Source organism: Pan troglodytes, chromosome 2 (genome assembly GCF_028858775.2).
Source record: "Pan troglodytes isolate AG18354 chromosome 2, NHGRI_mPanTro3-v2.0_pri, whole genome shotgun sequence".
NCBI lineage: Eukaryota > Metazoa > Chordata > Mammalia > Primates > Hominidae > Pan > Pan troglodytes.
Window position 1 is genome coordinate 114,966,566 of NC_086015.1, and position 26,413 is coordinate 114,992,978.

General features: G+C 37.2%; 1 protein-coding gene across 1 annotated transcript in view; it reads left to right on the forward strand.

Annotated features, from left to right (window-relative positions):
• CD96 (CD96 molecule) overlaps positions 1-22,350 on the forward strand; it is a 105,310-nt gene extending 82,960 nt beyond the window's left edge. Inside the window, exons 13-16 of the mRNA XM_063806963.1 lie at positions 7,240-7,305; positions 8,145-8,234; positions 17,657-17,780; positions 19,811-22,350. Coding sequence (XP_063663033.1) covers positions 7,240-7,305; positions 8,145-8,234; positions 17,657-17,780; positions 19,811-19,919 — 389 coding nt within the window. The 3' untranslated portion in view covers positions 19,920-22,350. The remainder of the gene's footprint in view (positions 1-7,239; positions 7,306-8,144; positions 8,235-17,656; positions 17,781-19,810) is intronic.
• The last annotated feature ends 4,063 nt before the right edge of the window (positions 22,351-26,413 follow it).

Sequence of the window (26,413 nt, forward strand, 5' to 3'; positions counted from 1 at the left end):
AACCGAGAACAACAATACAATGTACCAGAATCTCTGGGACACAGCTAAAGCAGTGCTAAGAAGGAAATTGATAGCACTAAATGCTCACATCAAAAAGTTAGAAAAATCTCAAGTTAACAACTAACATCACAACTAAAAGAACTAGAGAACCAGGAGCAAACAAACCCCAAAGCTAGCAGAAGACAAGAAATAACCAAGATTGGAACTGAAATGAAGGAGATAGAGACACAAAAAACCTTTCAATAAATCAGTCAATCTAGGAGCTGGTTTTTTAAAAAAGATCAATATGATAGATATACCACTACCTAGACTAATAAAAAAGAAAAGCGAGAAGAATCAAACACAATCAGAAATTATAAGAGGGATATTACCACTGACCCCACAGAAATACAAACAACTGTTAGAGAAAAGTATAAACACCTCTCTGCAAATAAACTAAAAAATCTAGAAGAAATGGATAAATTCCTGGGCACATACACCCTCCAAAGACTGAACCAGGAAGAAACTGAATCCCTGAATAGACCAATAATGAGTTCTGAAATTGAGACAGTAATTAATAGCCTACCAACCAAAAAAATCCCAGGATTATATGGATTTACAACTGGATTCCACCAGAGGAACAAAGAAGAACTGGTACCATTCCTACCGAAACCATTCTAAAAAATTTAAAGGAAGGAAATGCTTCCTAACTCATTCCATGAGGCCAGCATCATCCTGATACCAAAACCTGGCAGAGATACAACAAAAAAAGAAAACTTCAGACCAATATCCTTGATGAACATCAATGCAAAAATCCTCAACAAAATACTAGCAAACCAAACTCAGCAGCACATCAAAAAGCTTATCCACCATGATCAAGTTGGCTTCATTCCCAGGATTCAAGGCTGGTTCTACATACACTAATTAATAAATGTGATTCATCACATAAACAGAACTAAAGACAGAAACCACATGATTATCTCAAAAGATGTAGAAAAGACCTTCAGTAAAATTTAACATCTTAAAAACTCTCAATAAACTAAGGATTGAAAGAACATACCTCAAAATAATAAGAACCATATATGACAAACCCACAGCCAATATCATGCTGAATGGGCAAAATCTGGTAGCATTCCCCTTGAAAACCAGTACAGGGTTGCCCTCTCTCAGCATTTCTATTCAACATAATATTAGAAGTTCTGGCCAGGGCAGCCAGGCAAGAGAAAGAAATAAAGCACATTTAAATAGGAATAAAGGAAGTTGAACTATCTTTGTTTGCAGATGACATGATTCTATATCTAGAAAATCACATTTTCTCAGCCCAAAAGCTTCTTAAGCTGATAAGCAACTTCAGCAAAATCTCAGGATACAAAATGAATGTGCAAAAATTACTAGCAATCCTATACACCAACAACAGGCAAGCTGACAGCCAAATCATGAATGAATTCCCATTCACAATTACCACAAAAAAGAATAAAATACCTAGGAATACAGCTAACAAAGGAAGTGAAGAGCCTCTTCAAGGAGAACTACAAGCCACTGCTCAAAGAAATCAGAGATGACACAAACGCAGAAACATTCCATGCACATGGGTAGGAAGAATCAGTATCATGAAAATGCCCGTACTGTCCAAAGCAATTTATAGATTCAATGCTATTTCCATTAAACTACCATTGACATTCTTCACAGAACTGAAAAAAAAAACTATTTTAAAAGAGCCCAAATAGCCAAGGCAACCCAAAGCAAAAAGAACAAAGCTGGAGGCATCATGCTACCCAACTTCAAACTACACTGCAGGGCTATAGTAACCAAAACAGCATTGTACTGGTACAAGAACAGACACATAGACGAATAGAACAGGATAGAGAACCCAGAAATAAGACTACACACCTACAACTATCTGATCTTTGACAAACCTGACAAAAACAAGCAATGAGAAAAGGATTCCCTATTTAATAAATTGTTCTGGGAGAAATGGCTAGCCATATGCAGAAAATTTAAACTGGAACCCTTCCTTACACCATATACAAAAATCAGTTCAAGATGGATTAAAGACTTAAACCCAAAACTATGAAAACCCTAGAAGAAAAGCTAGGCTATACCATTCAGGATATAGGATGGGCAAAGATTTCATGATGAAGATGCCAAAAGCAATTGCAACAAAAACAAAAATTGACAAATGGGATTTAATTAAACTAAGAAGCTTATGCACAGCAAAAAAACTATCAACAGAGTAAACAGATAAACTACAGAATGGGATAAAATTTTTGCCATCTATCCATCTGAAAAAGGTATAATAGCCAGCATCTATAAATACCTTAAACTAATTTACAAGCAAAAACAACCCCATTAAAAAGTGGGCAAAGGACAAGAACACACAGTTCTCAAAAGAAGACATACATGTTGCCAGAAACATGAAAAAAAAAGCTCAACATCACTGATCATTAGAGAAATGCAAATCAAAACCACAATAAGATAGCATCTCACACCAGTCAGAATGTCTATTACTAAATAGTCAAAAAACAACAGATGCTGATGAGGGTGTGGAGAAAAAGGAGTGCTTTTACACTGTTGGTGGAAGTGTAAATTAGTTCAACATTGTGGAAGACATTGTGGCGATTCCTCAAAGACCTAGACGCAGAAATATCATTCAACCCAGCAATCCCATTACTGAGTGTATACCCAAAGGAATATAAATCATTCTATTATTCAAGACACATGCAAGGGTATGTTCATTGCAGCACTATTCACAATAGCAAAGACATGGAATCAACCTAAATGCCCATCAATAATAGACTGGATAAAGAAAATGTAATACATATACACCATGGAATACTATACAGTCATAAAAAGGAATGAGATCATGTCCTTTGCAGGGACATGGATGGAGTTGGAATCTGTTATTTTCAGCAAACTAATGCAGGAATAGAAAACCAAACACCACATGTTCTCGAATTTTCTCCATGTCAGCAGTGTTATCATTTATGTGTTCACTGAGGTGGCACTTTTAGTTGCCTTCAATAACTTTTTCTTTGCATTCACAACTTGGCTAACAATTTGGCCCAAAAGGCCTAGCTTTGAGCCCATCTCAGCTTTTGACGTACCTTCCTCACTAAGCTTAATTATTTCTAGCATTTGATTTGAAGTGAGAAAAGTGCTTCTCTTCCTTTCCTTTGAATACTTAGAGGCTGTTTTAGGATTATTAATTGGCCTAATTTCAATATTGTTTTGTCTCAGATTAAAAAAAAAAGGCCCAAGGAGCGGAAGAGGGATGGGGGAACCACCAGCAAGTGAAGCAGTTGGAACACACAAAACATGTATCAATTAAGTTCTCCATCTTCTACGGGTGCAGTTTGTGATGCCTCAAAATAATTTCAATGGTAACATTTAAGATCCCTGATCACAGATTACCATAGTAGATATAACAATAATATGAAAGTTTGAAATATTGCAAGAATTACCAAAATGTGGCACAAAGACATGAATTGAGCACGTGCTGTTGGAAAAAATGGCACCTATAGACTTGCTTGACACAGGGTTGCCACAAAGCTACAATTTGTAAAAAAAAAAAAACAAAACAAAAAAAACAAATGCAGTATCTGTATCTGTGATACAGATACATGGTCAGGCTTGCCTGCACCAATTTCTGGGGGCTTCATGGGTTTCCCCATGGTTAAGGCACAAGCCCCATACTTCCAAAGCTTGTGAATGTCATCTTTGTCAGCAAGAGTATGAGGCCACATTTGTGGACCAGGTGGACATGACAAAACTGGGCACAGAAGCTAGCATCAGTGTGTGCATCCTGGCGGCAGAGGTGGTGCTGGCCCAGTACATATTCACCTTGAAAAGGAAGATGAGATGAAAAATCAAGATCATCAAAATTCCTGTGTCCAGGCCTTGTATCTCTGGATATTGTTTGCCACCTATACTGTTGTTCAAGGACAAAATCGAAAACAGAAGAACTCAGAATGCCTTAAGGAATATTGAATAGCTAAGAAGTGACTCATCAAAAGTCTGCTGTGCATGTAAAAATGATGCAAGAATTCCAGAAAAGTTCAGTTTGCATCAAGAACCCCGCAAAAATAACAAATTATCTGTGGTTTTATTAAAGGAAGATGCCAAACTTTAGTAATAATGGACTTTGATATGACACTAAGTAGATTTTCCTACCAAGGGAAAAGATGCCTAATGTGTCATAATATGATTGACAACTATAAACTTGTCACAGGTGAATGTCAAAGAGGTTATTGCAACTAAAGGAAAAATATTTTATTATTGAAGTTGAACCTGTTAACTTCAAGAGAAGTACCCATTTACGGTAGAATAGTATGCTGCCCATCAATAGTGTCTTTGTTGAACAAACTTTACCAAAAAATAAAATTTAAAGAAATTGTGGAAGAATCTGATGTTATGCTCAAGGAAGGATATAATAATTTACTTGAGAAGCTCCAATAACATAGTATCCATGTCATATTTTCAGCAGATATTGGTGCTGTAGAGAAGTTTATCAGTCAAGCTGGTGTTTATCATCCAAATGTCAAAGTAGTGTTTTTTTGTAGATTTGTGAAAATGTGTACTCAAAGGATTTAAAGGAGAATTACCTCATGCAGTTAATGAACATAATGTTGCCTTGAAGTACACAGAACATTTCAGTCAATTAAAAGACAATAGCGACAGGGCACGGTGGCTCACGCCTGTAATTCCAGCACTTTGGGAGGCTGAGGCAGGTGGATCACCTGAGGTCAGAAGTTTGAGACCAGCCTGACCAGAGTGGAGAAACCCCATCTCTACTAAAAATACAAAATTAGCCAGGCATGGTGGCACATACCTGTAATCCCAGCTTCTCGGGAGGCTGAGATGGGAGAATCACTTGAACCCGGGAGGCAGAGGTTGCAGTGAGTGCAATTGTGCCATTGCACTCCAACCTGGGTAACAAGAGCAAAACTCTGTCTCAAAAAAAAAAAAAAATAGACAATAGTAACATAATTCTGCTGAGACTCCTAAGAAGACTTTAAAAGGGCATACAAATTAGCCAAATTTTCACATTCTGAAAATTAGATCTCTAAATGATAGAGTGGATAAGCATTCAGGAAAGTATTGTTTCATCAAAAGATGAATCACTAGAAGTAGCCAACTCCGTCTTACAGAGGATTCTATAAACAAGCATTCTTCAGGATGTTCTCTCCTGCAGGAGCAAGAGATACCAGAATTGTTCATCTCTTCATCTTGCTGAAAGGCTATTTTTAATAATATCTTTCTGGTCTTGAAAGTTTACCTTTATGTATTTAAGTATTTTCAGACATGTGGAATCCATCAACGGGAAACTCCATTTTCTTCACCTCTCTCACCATACTTCCCACTACATGTTATTAACAGATTAAAAACAAAACAAAAAACCTCAAAGTCAAAATTAGAAAAATAACTGCCTACTTTTCCAAAGTGGCTTATGTTTTTTAATTTTTAAATTATTTTGAGGGGTCTTTTAAAATTGGGAAAGGTAGTAGAAGTCCAAAAAGAAGTTTCATGAAATTACAAAAAGAAAATGGCATAATTTTAAGTGTTGTAATGTTTGTAATTTGTAATTGTGCTGATGGTATCACCATCTCCTGAAATCATGTTATGTTAGGTTATTTTGCTTGGGGAAAATCAATATTGACCAGAAAAGCCTGGCACTGTATACTTGCTGAAAACTATTAGTGTCCACACATCACTAACCATTACAAAATGTTCTATATTGACTCACTGATAATAAACATGAAATGGAAAATATTTTTAAATACTCATTTTCCTTAAATGGATTGTGCTTATTCAGCCATTTAGACTTTAGCGTAAATTAATTTATCCCATTCTTTCTTGCAAACATACTTTGATGAGATACAAAATAAAGACATTAAGGTCAGAAAGTAAGAAATTAAAGGAGTCACCATACCATATTGAGCAAAAAACTACAAGGTTATTCAGAACAAACTTCCTTCTTCATAATTTTACCTAAATCTAGGCCTAGTCCCAATTGTTTTTCAGTTAGTTATTGCTCTTTGGAAATCAAATTCCGGCAAATGGCATAATCATTAAAAAATGCTTAGTCCATCATCATCAATAGACCTTGATATTCTGTCTAGAACAAAAATTAATATGCAGTATCAGAGAGTTATATTGAAAATAAGAACAGCTCCCTGAACTCAGACTGAAAAAAAGCTGTGTATGAAACCACTCTTACTTCTCAGCTGACCCCAAATGGAAATAGCTATGACAAATTGTCCTGCAATCAAGCCCTAAAGAATGGACTCTTACCTCTTCTGGAGGGCTTGATCACACACCTTTGTCAGCAACTGCAGCTGCTGTTGACATCTAAGAAGAAACAAAGAAAGGGGAGGGCTGAGGGTATTGTTTGTTTTATTTTGATTTTGCTCATTTGATTTGGTCTTGACACACAAGAAAGCTTTTAACTATGAACATCATGTATGCCAATATTTTAAATGAATGGATGTAATATATTTGTACTGATTACAACCATGTATTACTATAGCTATTTTACTTTACATTGCACTGCAGGCCTTTTATCAAATACAGATATGTGGTGTCTGCCAAGGAGTGGATCTTTCTTGCCAGAGATAGGGCAATAAACAAAACAAGTTGTTAGGTCGATTTCAAAAGCCATATGTGCTGTCTGAGTTTGCTGCCATCCACTCAAGGGGAAGGTTTGCCTCTAAATGCTTCAAAAGGACTCACTCAGCAGCTGACAAGGCCTGTGACCCCAGGGGTCTGATAATTCACTGCTGACATGTTTTGTTTCCACAGTTCAGCAAGACTGTCAGCTGACCCACAAGTACAAAGTGTTTTCTTCCCCTATGCATGTTCTAGCAAGGTCTTCAAAGTCCTATTGGCAGCTTTTCTTGACTAAACGCCACCATAACACACCTGGACCTTCATTCTCTTCCATTTTTTTTTTGGCTCATCTATGGAATGAGCATGACACACTCTGGCTAGAGGAACCCCTTCTAGTGTTTTCTTTCCATATCTTTTCCTGCTTCTAAGTGGCCATAATTAAAACCTTCCCTATTATAGACATCTGAACCACAAGAATCCCTCCAACTCCCACTTTGTTTGAGGACATTCTTGTGTATGCTATGGAACAGTTTAATGATTTTGCTTTACGTATTCATTAATATCCTTTTTTATAATTATTAGATTAAATTAGCAGTCAAGAAGTGGTAATATAGTCTCATATAGGTTAACTCTTCTGATATCTTCTTCCTTTAGCAGTTTTACGGATACCTAGTGAAACATACAGTTCATCCCCCTCAGGTGCAGGCTCAACACTTCATGGTGAGTACTTGGGGAAGATTTAGGGACACTGAAGCTAGTGGTCAGCTTTATTTGGACACAGGTGTAAAAACAAGAACTGATAAGAAGCCAGCCTCAGATAGATATATAAAAGTACATCTTGATGATGAAAATTACAATGAATGGAAACAAAATTCTTCTCAGCCATTCAAAGAAGATAGAGACCAAGCCTTAGATTTTTATACATTTTATTTCCAAAACAATCTACACAATAGCATTTTTTACTAGTTATATCTAAGAAAAATAAATTTCAATTTTTTATTGGAAAATAGAATAATTAGTCAACATGGATTTGTCTAGTCTAATGTTGCAAATGAATTTTTATTAACCTTATCAAACACATCGGTGTGGAGAGAATTAGTATTTTGATCAGCTGAACCTCTCATACCAAGAGAACAGGAACAGAGCCTCACTTATCCACGACCCCCAACTCTGGCCTTTTTCTGTACCACTTACATTTCTCATGGAGATTCTTTAGCAGACATCATTTTGTTGTTTGGAAGTATGGAGCTTCTTTTTTTTTTTTTTTTCAACCAATAGGAAATTTTCCTATTTTCAACCAACAGGAAATTTTTTTTCAACCAATAGGAAATTTTTTTTCAACCAATAGGAAATTTTATTCCTTTGGCAATTGTTAGACAAATCTCAAGATCCCAGCCTTGCTATAAATTGGTTCTTAATAAACTTTACACATAATATTTAAGGGATACTTAGACAATTTAAATTGAGTTCTTTCAAATAGCATATGAAACCCCATCATGGATTTATACCACTTGATCAAGTTGAGATGTCTTGTCCAGATATCCCCTTTATATCCCTAGACAATGTCTTTACCAGCACAGCCAGAGCATTTTCAGAAGTCCCCACAACTGCCAATGGATCTACGAAAACTAATCACGTCCATATCACTGGTAAGTCATTTGTCCTATTTTGGGGGATTTTATGCTTTATTCACTCAATAAATATTTATCAAGTACCTGCCATTTGCCAGGCATTATGCCAGTTGTTGGATATACAGTGAACACACTGGCTTTTTGAAGATTATAATCTATTAGCGATCATGTGTATAGTAAATAAATAATCACAACTAAATTTATTTTTGACAAGTACTATGATAAGGTGTTGTCAGAGTCAAACAGGAAGTTCTGATTTTAATTGGAGAATAGGAGAGGACTCTGTGAGGATATGATACTTAAATTAAAATCTGAGAAAAATAAATAAGAATTTATTCTTGTTGAATAAATTGAAAAGTAGCAAAAAACATTTCAGGCCTATGAAAACATAGTCTGAGAAAGAAATCATCGGAACAAAGAGTACTCCTATAATTCAACTAATATAATATTGTCATGCAAAATGTAATCCCTCTTTTATATCATGAGAGAGCAAAAGATTCAATAAAGTTAGGACCCTCCTAATGAAGGTCATGATTGTAAGTTCACAGGCATAATCAACTTCAGGCGTGTTCACTTGACTAGTGAACGCCACACCTAGGTACTCAGCTCATTTTGTGTCAAAGGTCATACAGTCTTCTGATCATTGGAGCATCATCTTGCACACGTCGTGGCAATAAAGCTGCAAACTGAGGTACTACAAAGATTTTAATATATTGGTGCCTTAAAGAGCTGTCTAGTTTAGAGATGGGTCAAAAATGGAGTTCTGCTTTTCCACTTCCATTGTGAAGGCAGTGGTCTCATTTTCTACACTTGGTTGGAAAAAATATATATAGGCATTGATGTAAGACCTCTTTAAAATATTTTGTTTGGCAAGAATGAGGGATCATGGCAGACAGGAAGCAGGACTAGATTGCAACTCTGCAGCATGCAGTCTTCATTGTGAATTTTAGCTCCAGATTAACTGCAAGAACAAACCAGCAATCCTGAGAAAATCCACAGACCCTCTGAAGGAAGCAGACTGCATCTGTAGCACCCAGGAGACACCCCAAATACTCTGGGAGGTGGATACCCTCACACAAATTTTCAAGCCCATCTCGCCCTCCACCTAGAGACAGACTCGGGGCTGTTAGCGGGATGGGGGGCATGGTGGGAGTGAGAATGGCCTGTCAGTTTGCGTAGGAGTTCGGTGAGGCCTGTGACTGCTGGCTTTCCCCTCTCTTTCCTGACAACCTGCATGATTCAGCAAAGGCAGCCATAATTCTCCTAGGTGCACAACTCCAGTGACCTGGGAATCTCACCCCCATCCCCAACAGCAGTGGCAGCAAGACCTGCCCAAGAAGAGTCTGAGCTCAGACATGCCTAGCCCTGCCCCGACCTGATGGTCCTTCCCTATCCAACCTGGTAGTGAAAGACAAAGGGCATAAAATCTTGGGCATTCTAAGGCCCCGCCCACCACCAGTCCCTCTCCAGACTACTATAGCTGATGCTTTCTGGAGAGCTCTACCTCCTGGCAGGAGGCCAACCAGCACAAAAACAAAGCATTAAACCACCAAAGGTAAGGACCCTCACGGAGTCCATTGCACCCTCTACCACCTCCACCAAAACAGGCACTGGTATCCATGGCTGAGAGACCCATAGATGGTTCATATCACAGGACTCTATGCAGACAACCACCAGTACCAGCCTGGAGCCAGGCAGACTCACTGGGTGGCTAGACCCAGAGGAGAGACAACAATCACTGCAGTTCGGCTCACAGGAAGCCACATCCATAGGAAAAGGGGGAGCGTCTACATCAAGGGAACACCCAGTGGGACAAAATAATCTCAACAACAGCCTTCAGCCCTAGACCTTCCCTCTGACAGAGGCTGCCCAAATGAAAAGGAACCAGAAAACCAACCCTGATAATATGACAAAACAAGGCTCTTCAACACCCCCCAAAACAATCATACTAGTTCACCAGCAATGGATCCAAACCAAGAAGAAATCCCTGATTTACCTGAGAAAGAATTCAGGAGATTAGTTATTTAAGCTAATCAGAGAGGGACCAGAGAAAGGTGAAGCCCAATCCAAAGAAATCCAAAAAAAAATGACACAAGAAGTGAAGGGAGAAATATTCATGGAAATAGATAGCTTAAAGAAAAAAAGCAATCAAAAGTTCAGGAAACTTTAGACACACTTTTAGAAATGTGAAATGCTCTCAAAAGTCTCAGTGATAGAATTGAACAAGTAGAAGAAAGAAATTCAGAGCTCAAAAGCAAGATCTTCAAATTAACTCTGTCCAACAAGACAAAGAAAAAAGAATAAGAAAATATGAACAAAGCACCCAAAAGTCTGGGATTATGTTAAACAACCAAACCTATGAATAATCGGTGTACCAGAGGAAGAAAAGAATTCTAAAATCCTGGAAAACATATCTGGGGGATAATCAAGGAAAACTTCCCCAGCCTCGTGACAGCCCTAGACGTGCAAATACAAGAAGCACAAAGAACACCTGGGAAATTCATTGCAAAAAGATCTTTGCCGAGGCACATTGTCATTAGGTTATCCAAAGTTAAGACAAAGGACAGAATCTTAAGAGCTGTGAGACAGAAGCAACAGGTAACCTATAGAGGAAAATCTATCAGATTAACAACAGATTTCTCAGCAGAAATCCTACAAGCTAGAAGAGATTGGGGACCTATCTTCAACCTCCTCAAACAAAAGAATTTTTAGCCAAGAATTTTGTGTCGAATGAAGCTAAGCATCATATATGAAGGAAAGACACAGTTGTTTTCACACAAACAAATCCTGGGAGAATTTTACCAAACCACCACTGCAGGAACTGCTAAAAGGAGCTCTAAATCTTGAAACAAATCCTGGAAACACATCAAAATGAACCTGTTTACGCATAAATCACACAGGACCTATGAAACAAAAATACAAGTTAAAAAGCAAAAACAAAAATCCAAAGTACACAGATAACAAAGAGCAAGATGAAAGCAATGGTACCACATATTTCAATACTAATACTGAATGTAAATGGCCTAAATGTTCCACTTAATAGATACAGAACAGCAGAATGGATAAGAACTTACCCATCAACTATTTGCTGCCTTCGGGAGACTCACCTAACACATAAGGACTCATATAAACTTAAAGTAAAGGGGTGGAAAAAGGCATTTCATGCCAATGGACGCCAAAAGCGAGCAGGGGTAGCTATTCTCATATCAGACAAAACAAACTTTAAAGCAACAGTGGTTAAAAAAGACAAAGAGGACAGTATATAATGGTAAAAGGCCTTGTCTAACAGGAAAATATCACAATTCTAAACATACATCCACGTAATATTGGAGCTCCCAAATTTATAAAACAATTACTAATAGACCTAAGAAATGAGATAGACAGCAACAAAATAATAGTGGGGGACTTCAATACTCCACTGACAACACTAGACAGGTCATCAAGACCAAAACTCAACAAAGAAACAATGGATTTAAACTATACCTTGAAACAAATGGACTTAACAGATATATACAGAACATTTCATCCAACAACTGCCGAATACACATTCTACTCAACAGTGCATAGAACTTTCTCCAAGATAGACCATATGATAGGCCATAAAATGAGCTTCAATAAATTTAAGAAAACTGAAATTATATCAAGCACTCTCTCAGACCACAGTGAAATAAAACTGGAAATCAACTCCAGAAGGAACCTTCAAAACCATGCAAATACACGAAAATTAAATAACCTGCTCCTGAATGAGCATTGGGTCAAAAACGAAATCAAGATGGAAATTTAAAAATTCTTCGAACTGAATGACAGTAATGACACAACATATCAAACCTCTGGGATACAACAAAGGTGGTGCTAAGAGGAAAGTTCACAGCCCTAAACACCTACAACAAAAATCTGAAAGAGTGCAAACAGATAATCTAAGGTCACACCTCAAGGAGCTAGAGAAACAAGAACAAACTGAACCCAAATCCATCAGTAGAAAGGAAATAGCCAAGATCAGAGCACAGTACAATTGAAACAACAACAACAAAAATGCAAAAGATAAATGAAACAAAAACTGGTTCTTTGAAAAGGTAAATAAAATTGAAAGACCATTAGCAAGATTAACCAAGAAAGGAAGAGAGAAAATCCAAATAACCTAATTAAGAAATGAAATGGGAGATATTACAACTGACACCACAGAAATACAGAAGATCATTCAAGGCTATTATGAACCCCTTTATGCACATAAACTAGAAAACCTAGAAGAGATGGATAAATTTCTGGAAAAATATAACCCACCCAGCTTAAATCAGGAAAAATTAGATACCCTGAACAGACCAATAAGAAGCAGCGAGATTGAAATGGCAATTTAAAAATTACCAACAAGGGCTGAGCGCAGTGGCTCAGTGGCTTATGCCTGTAATCCCAGCACTTTGGGAGGCTGAGGCCAGTGGATCATGAGGTCAAGAGTTCAAGACCAGCCTGGCCAAGACAGTGAAAACCCGTCTCTACTAAAAATACAAAAATCAGCCAGGTGTGGTGGCAGGCGCCTGTAATCCCAGCTACTTGGGAGGCTGAGGCGGGAGATTTGCTTGAGTCTGGGTGGCAGAAGTTGCAGTGAGCAGAGATTGTGCCATTGCACTCCAGCCTGGTTGACAAACTGAGACTCCGCCTAAAAAAAGAAAAAAGAAAAATTACCGACAAAACAAAGTCCAGGCCCAGATGGATTAATGGCAGAATTCTACCAGACATTCAAAAAAGAATTGGTACCAATCCTATTGACACTATTCCACAAGATAGAGAAAGAAGGAATCCTCCCTAATTCATTCTGTGAAGCCAGCATCACCCTAACACCAAAACCAGGAAAGGACATAACCAAAAAAGAAAACTACAGACCTATATCCTTGCTGAACATAGATGCCAAAATCCTTAAAAAAAAAAAAAAAACTACCTAACCAAATTCAACAACATATCAAAAGGATAATCCACCATGATCAAGTGAGTTTCATACCAGGGATGCAGGGATGGTTTAACATACACAAGCCAATAAATGTGATACACCACATAAACAGAATTAAAAACAAAAATCACATGATCATCTCAATTGATACAAAAAAAAATTCAACAAAATCCAACATCCCTTTATGATTAAAACTCAGTAAAATTGGCATACAAGGGACATACCTTAATGTAATAAAAGCCATCTATGACAAACCCACAGCCAACACAATACTGAATGGGGAAAAGATGAAAGCATTCCCTCTTAGAACTAGAGCAAAACAAGAATGCCCACTCTCACCACTCCTCTTCAATGTAGTACTGGAAGTCCTAGCCAAAGCAATCAGACAAGAGAAAGAAATAAAGGGCATCTAAATCAGTAAAGAGGAAGTCAAACTGTCACTGTTTGCTGATGATGACTGTTTACCTTGAAAACCCTAAGGACTCCTCTAGAAAGCTCCTAGAACTGATAAAAGAATTCAGCAAAGTTTCCGAATACAAGATTAATGTACACAAATCAGTAGCTCGTCTATACACCAACAGCAACCAAGCAGAGAATCAAATCAAGAACTCAACCCCTTTTACAATAGCTGCAAAAAAAAAAAAAAAAATGAAATACTCAGGAATATCCTAACAAAGGAGCCAAAAGACCTCTAAAAGAAAAACTACAAAACACTGCTGAGATAAATCATAGATGACACAAACAAATGGAAACACATCCCATGCTCATGGATGGGTATAATCAATATTGTGAAAATGACCATACTGCCAAAAGCAATTTACAAATTCAATGCAATACCCATCAGAATACCACCATCATTCTTCGCAGAATTAGAAAAAACAATTCTAAAATTCATATGGAACCAAAAAAGAGCCCACATAACCAAAGCAAGACTAAGCAAAAAGAACAAATCTGGAGGCATCACATACCTGATTTCCAACTATACTGTAAAGCCATAGTCATCAAAACAGCATGGTACTGGTATAAAATAGGCACATAGACCCATGGAACAGAATAAGCCCAAATACTTACAGCCAACTGATCTTCAACAAAGCAAACAAAAACATAAAGTGGGGAAAGGACACCCTTTTCAATAAATGGTGCTGGGATAATTGGCTAGCCACATGTAGGAGAATTAAACTGGATCCTCATCTCTCACCTTATACAAAAATCGACTCTAGATGGATTAAGGATTTAAACCTAAGACCTGAAACTATAAAAATTCTAAAAGATAACATTGGAAAAATTCTTCTAGACATGAGCTCAGGCAAGGATTTCATGACCAAGAACCCAAAAAGAAATGCAATAAAAACAAAGATAAATAGCAAGAAACCAAAAGCAAATGCAATAAAAACAAAGATAAAAAGCAAATGCAATAAAAACAAAGATAATTAAACTAAAGAGCTTTTCCACAGCAAAAGGAACAGTCAGCAGAGTAAACAGATGACCCAGAGAGTGAGAGAAAACCTTCACAATCTATACTTCTGACAAAGAACTACTATCTAGAATCTACAACTAACTCAAACAAATTAGTAAGAAAAAAACAAACAACCCTATCAAAAAGTGGGCTAAGGACATGAATAGACAATTCTCAAAAGAAGATATACAAATGGCTAACAAACATATGAAAAAATGCTCAACATCACTAATGATCAGGGAAATGCAAATCAAAATGACAATGCGATACCACCTTAGTCCTGTAAGAATGGCCATAATCAAAAAAAACAGTAGATGTTGGCATGGATGTGGTGAACAGGGAACGCTTCTACCCTGCTAGTGGGAATGTAAACTAGTACAGCCACTATAGAAAACAGTGTGGAGATTCCTTAAAGAACTAAAAGTAGAGCCATCATTTGATCCAGCAATCCCACTACTGGATATCTGCCCAGAGGAAAAGAAGTCATTATTCGAAAAATATACTTGCACATGTATGTTTATAGCAGCACAATTCACAATTGCAAAATCGTGGAACCAACCCAAATGCCCATCAATCAATGAGTGGATAAAGAAACCATGGTATATATATATATATATATATATATATATATATATATATATATATATATACACACACTATGGAATACTACATAGCCATAAAAAGGAATGAATTAACACATTTGCAGTGACCTGGATGAGATTGGAGACTATTATTCTAAGTGACATAACTCAGGAATGAAAAACCAAACATCATATGTTCTCACTGATATGTGGGAAGCTAAGCTATGAGGATGCAAAGACATAAGAATGACACAGTGGACTTTGGGGACTTGGAGGGAAGAATGGGAGGGGGCGAGGGATAAAAGACTACAAATATGATGCACTGTATACTGCTTGGGTGATGGCTGCACCATAATCTCACAAATCACCACTAAAGAACTTACTCATATAATCAAATACTACCTGTACCCCAATAACTTATGGAAAAATAAAATAAAATAAAACCTTTTGTTCTTTCCTTTATCTAAAACTTTGGAGGTAAAATATTATATCCCACCATATTACCATGGTAGAGCTTAGTAAATTTTGACTTGTGTGAAACAGGACTTTGTCTAGTCCTGAGTTGACCAATTGTCTCTTTCATGATCATGCAACTCTAGTGGTTTGAACTATGTAAACTTTCTAGTCATCTGTATATACAATGGGTCACATAATTATGTATTATTGGACTACATGGGTCTCCAGGGAACCCTCAGTTTCTACTTTGACAGGGGTGAGAATCAGGAAGACCTTGAATCCCTGGATGTATGTTGTATGAAAGGGAACTGTCTTCAACACTTCTAACCAATGCTAACATGATAACATCACATGGTTTCAGTCCAGGCTATGTAAAAACACAGAAAAGATGTGATAACTAATATTAAATCTAGTTCTTTGACCTGTATTTTTTGAGATTTTGCTATATGAAAAGAAGTGTAATAAAAACGGGGCAATGAAAGAAATTTAAATCCTTGTCTTCACTCACAAGCAGTCACTACCTAGTTGAGACAAGGAAAGAAAACCAATCCAGATAGCTTTTTGCCCAAATGATCCATGTAATCGAAATACCTAAAGATCTATCTATCACGTATAAGAAATTTCACTGGAGTATCATTAGCAATAACAAAGTCTGGAAACAATTTAACCATCTAACATTGTGAGATAAATTAAATAAACTGGTATATCCATTGAACTATCCAGTCATCTAATAGAATGAGGTAAATCTCTGTGTGGTGCTATGGAAAGTATTCCAAGAATGTTTTCTAAGAAAAAGAGGACAGGTGTATGTCTTTTGGCCTCTTATTCTTAAAAAAACATGTAAAATGTAAAATGTTAAAAATGTAAAATGATTTTTACGTTCTTAGGATACTTTAAAAGCTCAAAATCACTAATCACTAGAGAAATGCAAATTAAAACCACGATGAGATACCATCTCACATAAGTTAGAATGGCTATTACTGAAAAGTAAAAGAAAAAAAAAAAGAAGAAGAAACTGATGCAGGTGAGGATGTGGAGAAAAGGGAATGCTTATACACTGCCGGTGGGAATGTAAATTAGTTCAGCCATTGTGGAAAGCAGTTTGGCTATTGCTCAAAGAACTTAAAAAAAAATTACTATTTGATCCAGCAATCTCATTATATTGGATATATACCCAAAGGAATATAAATTGTTCTACCATAAAGGCACATGGACACGTATGTTTATCACAGCACTATTCACAAAAGCAAAGACATGGAGCTAACCTAAACGCCCATCCACAGTGACTGGATAAAGAAAACATGGTACATATACACCATGGAATACTATGAAGCCATAAAAAGGAATGAGATAATATTCTTTGCAGCAGCATGGATGGAACTGGAGACCATTATCCTAAGCAAACTCACACAGGAAAAGAAAACCATCTACAGCATGTTCTCACTATTAAGTGGGAACTAAACATCGAGTACATATGGACACAAAGAAGAGAACAACAAACACTGATGCCTACTGAAGGTTGAGAGGAGGGTAAAGATTAAAAAAACAAACAAACAAACAAAAAAAAAAAACCTACCTGTCAGGCACTATGTTGATTACCTGGGTGACAAAATAATCTGTACACCAAAATCCCCACAGCACATAATTTACCTATATAACAAACTTGCACATGTACCCTGAACCTAAAATAGTGGAAAAAAAAGAAAAAGAAATCATGGACAGAATAGTGTGTATAATATGCCCACAACTGTAATAAAAGGGGTATATATTCATGGTACATATGTATGCTTATATATATCCACAGAAAATTTCTGGTAGGGTATGTAATTAACTCTTAAAAGTTATCACCTCATGTAGGTAACAAGGCTTAGACTTGCCCACCTCCAGAGTATGATCACAGCCAATGTTGAAGAAAATATGTTTCACGTAGGAAAAATGGTTTAATCCTGTTTTCCAAATGCCAAAGTTTGGGATTAAAGTTCATCTTTCTTTATGCCCTTTTCAGGTATTGTGGTCAATAAGCCCAAAGATGGAGTGTCCTGGCCAGTGATTGTAGCAGCTTTACTCTTTTGCTGCATGATATTATTTGGTCTTGGAGTGAGAAAATGGTGTCAGTACCAAAAAGAAATGTGAGTATAATACTAACATATGTAGGAACAGATTAATTTTTCATTGTAAAATATTCATCAGTACAATATATTATCACTCTATGAAGTTCCTCCCATATTTTAATGAGGAAATAATGCTCACAGAAGCTCAGAGAGATTATATAGCTTTCCCAGCATTACATAGTTGGGATTAAATACACAACTCCTGACTCAGTATCCCTCTCTGCATTGGCCTAGTCAGGCTGTAATATTCGTCAGATAGAGCAAGTCCGTGGACACGAAATGAGAACTGAGCCTCACCTCTCCTCAAAACTAAAACTGATTTTTCTTTTAATCTTCATTATTTTTTCATTTTCATGCATCTTTGAACTGCCTAGGCTCCACTGGTCATAGATGCTCAAGTGTGAAATTGAGTGAGAAAGGTAATTTTAAGAGATTTCCATCTGCTTTTTTACCAGAGTGGGCTTTTACTGCCCTTTTCTTTTTTTCCCAAGCAGAAAAGAAAGTAAGCATTGGGTTACCCCATTTTTGTCTTATTGAAATATTTTCCAAAAGCCTTCTCCAATCGGCAGTCTGAAATGGTACATAAGGTTAAGTCTCATTTTTCTGACTTGCTATTTTGAGTCAGTCTGGGTTGGGCCATAACTGGAAGGGACCCCAGTACCCAGAGCTGATCTTCCACTTGTCTTACTACTGCTCTAAGATAACATTAACCATTGTGCCATATGCTTTCCTACCTTTTGCAGAGTATCCTTGAAGACTCTGTAACCACATACAGGGAGTGGTGAATAAAACACTAAACCAGTAGTTAGAAATTCTGGATTTTTTTCCAAGGACTATAATTTGGCCACCACATGACCTTGAGAAACTCATAATTCCCCAAAAAACAAAAGTAAAACAAAAGTGCATGTTTCGTAGAATTACCTATTAATACATATGAAGTCTCCATTAAAGCATCTAAAAATTGGGTAATTGGGATTAGAGAGCTTTATATTAAATGAACAAATGAAATCTGAAAATCTGAATTGATTTTTTAAATTGTTCTGTATTCAAATGTTTGTTTTATATGGAGATGAGAATCAATCTCTCTATCCTCCTTCCCCCACTACCTACTCTTTATCTCTCCTAAGATGCTATGGATTGCCAGGGCATAGAGGTGTTTGAGTGATGAACATAAAGATGTTCACAGATATATTTCTGTTGCCTGATATCAAGATAGCTAGAGCATTTGTATAGCTAAATTCCACACTAACTTGGCTCTTTAATGCATTTTGGAAAAAGAGATTACTTGTACTAACATAAAATAGTTCTTTGTACAAAGACGACTTTAAGAATGTTCACTGATTCAAACAAAAGGGATTTAGGCATTATCTAGCCAGTACTCGGGGATTGAGAAGAGCTTTACTTCCCATCTCTACCCTATCCGCGCAGTACATAGTGAGTGTTTGGGCAAAGGCTGGGGCTAGGGTTAGCAAAGAGGCTATATGAAAAGCTTCAGTCTTAAATCCTAGGATTTTAAGATTTAGTCTCTGGAGGAATATTTTAATCCACATAAAAGAAACATTTCTTCTATTAGGAGGCAGTTGTCATGGAGAGTATCAGTTCTGGTGAAAAGACTTGAACTGTTGGTCTGGTTCCCTTAAGCAAGTTGTTTAAAACCTCTGAGCCTCAGTTTTATCTGTAGAGTGGTGATGCATTTCCTGCACACAAAGTAATTAATGTTATGATACATTTCCTGCACACAAAGTAAATAATATTATGATAAAAATGCTCAGTTTTATTTGTAGATGGTGATGCAATTTCTACATACAAAGTAAATAATGTTATGATAAAAATTCTTTGCAAACTACAAAATACCATATAGATCATGAGGTTCAAATGTGACTAACAGGCACAGGGTTATGCCAGCAAAAATGCTGAAAGAACTGGGAGAGTATGTCTTTTTTTCATCAATCTGTGTTCTCCTTTAAAGAAACAACACATGTCTGTGTGTGTGTGTGCATAAGACTCCCTCAATTCTTAGCATTGAAAGACCAATATTTTGTTCCTAGAATGGAAAGACCTCCACCTTTCAAGCCACCACCACCTCCCATCAAGTACACTTGCATTCAAGAGCCCAGTGAAAGTGATCTGCCTTATCATGAGATGGAGACCCTCTAGTCTCGTGAGACTTTGCCCCATGGCAGAACTCTGCTGGAATCCTATTGAGAAGGTAGACATTGTGCTTTATTAATATAGTCGCTCTTCAGCCATGCCTTTGCTGCAGCTGAAATGGAAGTCAGAAGTGAGTGACCTGTTTTCCCAGCAACTCACCCTCTTTCATCTCCAAACGCCTGAAGCTAAACCAAGAGTGAGAGGATATGTCATGTTCACACTCAATGCAATTCGTAGTGGTTTTCTTGCTTATGTAAGAAGTACATATTAGTCTGCCATCATTAAAAAAAAATACAGTATTTTCATTTAAATTCTCTGATGGAGGGACAACAATGGTTTCAACTGTATGCCCATGCCTGATCCTCTTATTTGAACATCTATCAACATTGTAAACTCTTTGCCAAAATCCTGGGGCTTTGCTGCATTCCCTAAGATAATTATAGGAAAAAGAAAATGTAAAAGTGCTAACAAGGCTGCCAAGTAATGGAGAAGTATGGTTAGTCTTCATATTGAAATTCTGTTGTTTATTTTCATGGAAGGAAACAGAATACTTTGCACAGGAACCACATTTTCAATCCTCCTTCACTGTCTTCCTACCATGTTCAGCCCAGACTCCTGCCACGTGGACCAGGATGAAGAGGGATCAAAGAGATAACTAGCCAACAACACAGTAGCCTAGAAGATACAAAACTCCACTGGCCTCTAAAATTATATTAGCCAAGAGTGGTTTCATTTGAGTGCCTTCGTGTGTATGTCCATCAAACTGGAACCTAAGCCCAACCCTACTCATCTAATTCTGGTTATTCTCTTTTTCATCTGGGGACTTTCCTGTTCATTTAACCTGCCTGTTTTGATCTGTTTTGAAAAAGATAAAGAGCCTCAAATCAGACCAGCACTGATTGATTAACCCTGCTCCTACCAATCTTTTTTAAAGCAGTTGAAGCAGAATGTATAGGTGTCAGAGAAGAAACCTAGTCAGCCAGACGTGCTCTGTATTCAGCAATAGTTTGTGAGTGAATAAATTACTAATCCTCCTTGTCGCTTGAAACCTTCCCACACTCCCTGCTCCAGGAGGGAAAAACAGATGTTGTTGAAAGATAGAGTGATAGGCAAATTCTGTGTGGACTTTAGTCCCAAAAGGAAACTTTAGTTCACTTGCAGTATGCTTATCCCTGACTGCACATGAGAATGCCTTGTGCAGAGTTATTTGGAGATTATGTCTTTTTCTTAAACACCATGGCTGTCACACTTCAGTTCAATTAAATCAGAATGTCTGAGGAGTGAGACACAGGCATCAACACTCTCAAATGATTCACATGTTCAGCCAAAGTTGAGAACCATCGAGCCTGTGGAAGTTCTTTCTCATGGCTCAGAATCTTAGGTAGGTGCTTAACTCTTGTGGTGGCTAGCCTCCCAAGATGAGCCCCAGTGTTCTTGCCTCCTACTATTCACATCTTTATATGGTCCCCTCCAATGCTGAATACAGATGATTTGTGTAACCTGAGGCGAGGATTAAGGTGAGGCAATCAATGTACCTAGGGAAAAAAATTTAAGGAGGTATTCACACTCAGGGTCATGCACTTACACAATGTTGAGAATGAGTACCACTCTCACCATTGGTATAGCCAAAAAAGCTTGGAAGTGGCCAAGGCTAGGTCACAAAATACACTGTGGCTTCTTGTTTGATCTCTCTTTGACCATACTGACACTGGGAAAAGCCCATTCCCATGCCATGAAGACACCAAGGCAGCCCTATTGAGAAATCTACCTGTTGTGGCCGGGCGCAGTGGCTCACGCCTGTAATCCCAGCACTTTGGGAGGCCGAGGTGGGTGGATCACGAGGTCAGGAGATCAAGACCATCCTGGCTAACACAGTGAAACCCTGTCTCTACTAAAAATACAAAAAATTAGCCGGGCGTGGTGTCGGGCACCTGTAGTCCCAGCTACTCAGGAGGCTGAGGCAGGAGAAGGGCGGGAACCCGGGAGGCAGAGCTTGCAGGGAGCCGAGATTGTGCCACTGCACACTCCGACCTGGGTGAAAGACCGAGACTCTGCCTCAAAAAAAGAAAGAAAGAAAGAAAGAAAGAAAGAAAGAAAGAAAGAAAGAAAGAAAGAAAGAAATCTACCTGTCAAGGAACTGAGGTATTTTGCTAACAAGCACCAACTTGCCAGCCATGTAAGGGAGCCATCTTGGAAGCAGATCCTCCAGCCTCCAGTCAAGTCTTCAGATAATTGCAATTTCAGTTGATCTTTTGACCAAGACCTCAAGAGAGCCAGAACTACCCAGCTAAGCCTTTTACTAAATTTCTGAACTTCTAACCCTATTAGATAATAAGTGCTTATTGTTTAACGCCATTAATTTTGAGTATAATTTGTTACATAGCGACAGATAACTATACAGCTCAACAACTATAAAAATAAACTGTTTACCTGCCTTAATTATTTATCTTTAGTTCCTTATTAGTTCTCAAGAAACAAATGCTAGCTTCATATGTATGGCTGTTGCTTTGCTTCATGTGTATGGCTATTTGTATTTAACAAGACTTAATCATCAGTAATTTGTATACAAAGCATTGTGGTTTTATTTTACTGTTTTACTATAATATATGAATACAAGCAGAAAGTGAGGGTAGGGAGTGGCAGAGTTAGGAGTAGAGAGTGGCAGAGTTGGAGGTATTTGGATTGTTTCACTAAAGGGAGAAACAGTTTTACAATATAACATAAATTCATGTAATTTATCAATCTATCAGATGACAGGTGTCTCTCTGTGTTTTTATATTAGCTCTTCTTTGAAGTACACTCTTTTAGTATCGTAATTAAGTTCTGGTCAGCATTTGCACATTCATTACCACTTGAATAGAGTGAGCGGTTGCTTATCAATGGAGGGATCTTCAGTGAGTAGTTCAGAGGAACTTTTCACAAACCTGCAAATTAGAGGGGCTCCAGTTGCCTTTTAGGTAGTACTGTGAGCTTGACCACCCTTATTTGACTAAAATGACAGTTTCATTTGAGCCTTAAATTGTGTGCGAGTAAATTCATAGAGTCTGACTCAACCAGCAACTCCTGTCTCTGTTAGTGAATTTAGCTCTGTCTCATAGGAGAAATAGCAATACTAGATTCTAATCCCTAAAGTTTCATTTTCACTGAGAAAAAGCCATATGTAAGCATGTTTGTCGCTCATTTCCAAAGCACTATGTGTTAGTTAACATTGTTATTCATATGTTCGTTTCCTTACCCACCTGCACCAGGAGAACTCCTCAGCTTGACAACATGATTTGTTTTGCAATGGAATATCATGGGCACGACTAACCCAAGGCTTGAAAAGTACTTCTATGATTGGATTCACTCTCTTCTTTTCTACTATCACCATGAGAAGATTGTTTTCAGACTAGCCTACTGTGCCAAGAAGAAAAAGAAAGGCTCATGGAGCAGTACCACCCAAGGCTGGTCCAGTCTAGATCAGCAAAACTCACAGCCTACCTCAACAGGCACATAAGTTAGATATTATTGCATGCCACTGAAATTGTGTGGTTATTACACAACATTGTAGCAATAGTTAACCTACACATATAGATCCAGAGGTAGGCATATTTTAGCTCATATGTAAGTGCCTAATGCGTGCTTTATTTTTTTTAAAAAATAGTATTTTTTATTTTCTTTGGTTCAGCATGAGTTTTGTTTTAACAAGAAGATATGGTTGACTTCCCCAAAACAACTTTGCATTTATAGATCTTTAAAAATCATAGAACATTTGACCATGATGGGTTTTAGAGGTCATTTTACAAAATGAGTTAAGGGTTCTGTGAAATTGACTTGTCCAAGGTCACACAATTAGAAATGGTAAAACCAACGTGATGACCCAGCTCTCTGATTTCTAGCCTAGAGTGTAATCAATATTTAATTGCTTGGTGTCTCCTTTTACTATAGACAAGAGCTGCTGCTTTGTGTGCTTTTGGGTAAATTTTTTTTTTATGCCTTGGTAGTATATGCTAAAAATTGTAACAGAAAACAAAGAAAAGTAGAAATAATTAACCCTGGGGGATGGGAAGCTCTAGAAAATGTCAAAGAAAATGAGGAAATGAAAGATAAAAGAGATTAATCAAGATCAGAAGTTGAAAAGAAAGTTTAGAGAAACTTACTAAGGCCAGAGATAATGAAAAATGTCTCAGAATCTCTGAACGGGGGAAGAGGTCCTTAAAGGTAGCCCTCTTGACACCTAGACTTAGGAGGGTGGCTTTGAACCTGAAGGTTGAATCTTCAGAAATATAGAAACTTTGTTCTCTCTGAGACGAGGGCTGAAATGCATAGCCTAACCGACTGTTTGACAACAGCAATCATGGCTGTGTCAACCAGCTAAAGGATGGGTGTCCACATTAACTGGCAGAAACACATAGTGAGAATTGGGGAATCAAGGCAGTTATTTCCCAGCTCCTGCAAAAGTACCTTTTTCCTGGATTTCCTGGATTACTAACAAAGGCATCATGCTCCAGCCAGGAAGGCATGACCAGAAAGCAGGATATTATGACCTTAAGCTAGGTCAGGGCCAGGAAACACTTTTGGAATTATTGTTAAAGCTTGAATGGTGCATCTGTGATGAGTCTTGATGTTTTGTGGGTGCAAATAACACAGAAATGGGAACAATAGAATCTAAATTTTTCTCCTCAGACAGCATCTTTGTATCCTCCAATCTCTGTTATCCAAATCTCCAAACTCTTTCCTGTTCTGCACACTCAGATTCCTCATATTTGTTCAAAGACTGTGGCATTGTGATTGTGGGGAGGGACACTGGGGGGAATAATAGGGAAGAGCAACAAACCCAATATCACAACATAAAGAAGAGAGCATGGCTGGGGCCATATCCAGCTACCCTGGGTAAATGCCAGAAACTTATGCACATTTGCCCTGAGTTTTGTCAGACTATGCCCCATTTACTGTCCAAAGAAGATATATCACCAAATAAAATTGGCTACAGCATTATGCCATTCAACTATCACCAGAAAATACTTAAAAGTGCCAAGAAGGTAGGCTGGAGGGGATAGAACAACAGTTACATGAATCCTGCAGAGAAGTTTGATGGTGGACCTGATATCCTGAGAGCCATGTATAAGAGTTAACCTCTCTATTCTGCATTTTCTCTCTTCAAAGCTTAAATATCTGTTAAGGCTGAATGGGAAGATGGTCAGGGATCTGAGAATTCCATCTATGGTAGAATCATTTTTGCATCACTGGTTTGAGATAAGCCTAATTCCACTCTTTCAGATAATTGGGTTGCACTGGATTTTTCTTATACATAAAGCCATTGCACTGATTCAAAGGGACATGCTTTGGTGACTAACAAATCTGAAATCTAACACAGTAATAAATAAGAATTGATTTTAATTTTGTGGCTAGTTACTAGAAAAGTCTGACAAGCACTTTTCCTGAATACCTCTTTTGGATGGCCAGTTTAGGGTGTGTAGATTCCACACTCATGAAATTGATACTAAAAAAACTAAGAACTACTTGTTGCCTTCAGTGAATGTAAAATTTAATGGAAGAGATAGACATTTAAACAAATACATACAGTACAGTGTTACACATATAAAAATTAAGTTATGCACAAAGAAGAGAAAATAATAAAGAAAAAGGTATGATTTCAGGGACAACATATGAGAAATACTTTTAAAGGCTTCAGAAAGGAGGCTGTCAATAGAGGCAAGGCCACTGCAGTAGAGACCCTGATATCTGAGACATAGTGATGGGACTTGAAACCATTACCTAAGGGTTATACCAAGAATGCAAGAAGCATTTGATGATAGAAAATTGCTTAATATAATTTACCATATAAATAGAACTAAGGAGAAAAAGGATAGGAATAATCTCTATAGCTGTTTAAAAAATCTTTGGCAAAATTCAACACCCATTCCTACTAAAAACTCTTGAGAAAAAGGGATATTTTCTTAACTACATATATACATAATACATGCATGCAAATCTACCTATAGCTGTACTTGTAGATACATATATATGTACAGTTATAGTATATAAATACTATACATAGTTTTATATATATGTATGCATATATACATATACTATACTCTATGGTATACATATATATAACTACAATTGTATGAATATATATGCAATGAAAGAAAAGATGGATAAATTTAGCTACTTAAGAATGAAAACAACATGCATGAGAGAGAAAGCAAAGTCAAAAGACAAATAATAAAGTAAGTGAAAATATTTACAACATATATCACAGATGATATATCAATATACATACCTTTATCAATATACTTAGTTGATAAAGAACTCACAAATATTAAGGATAAAAACTGAAAAATCCTATGAAAAATGGGCTAAAGCCATAAACAAATAATTCACACACAAAAATTAAAATGACTCAATCATTTGAAAAACATGAAATTTATTCATAATAAAAGAAATCAAAATTTAAAAATGTACTGAGACATCAGTTCTTCTCCATTTAGTTGTCATGAATTTCAAGTTTGACAATA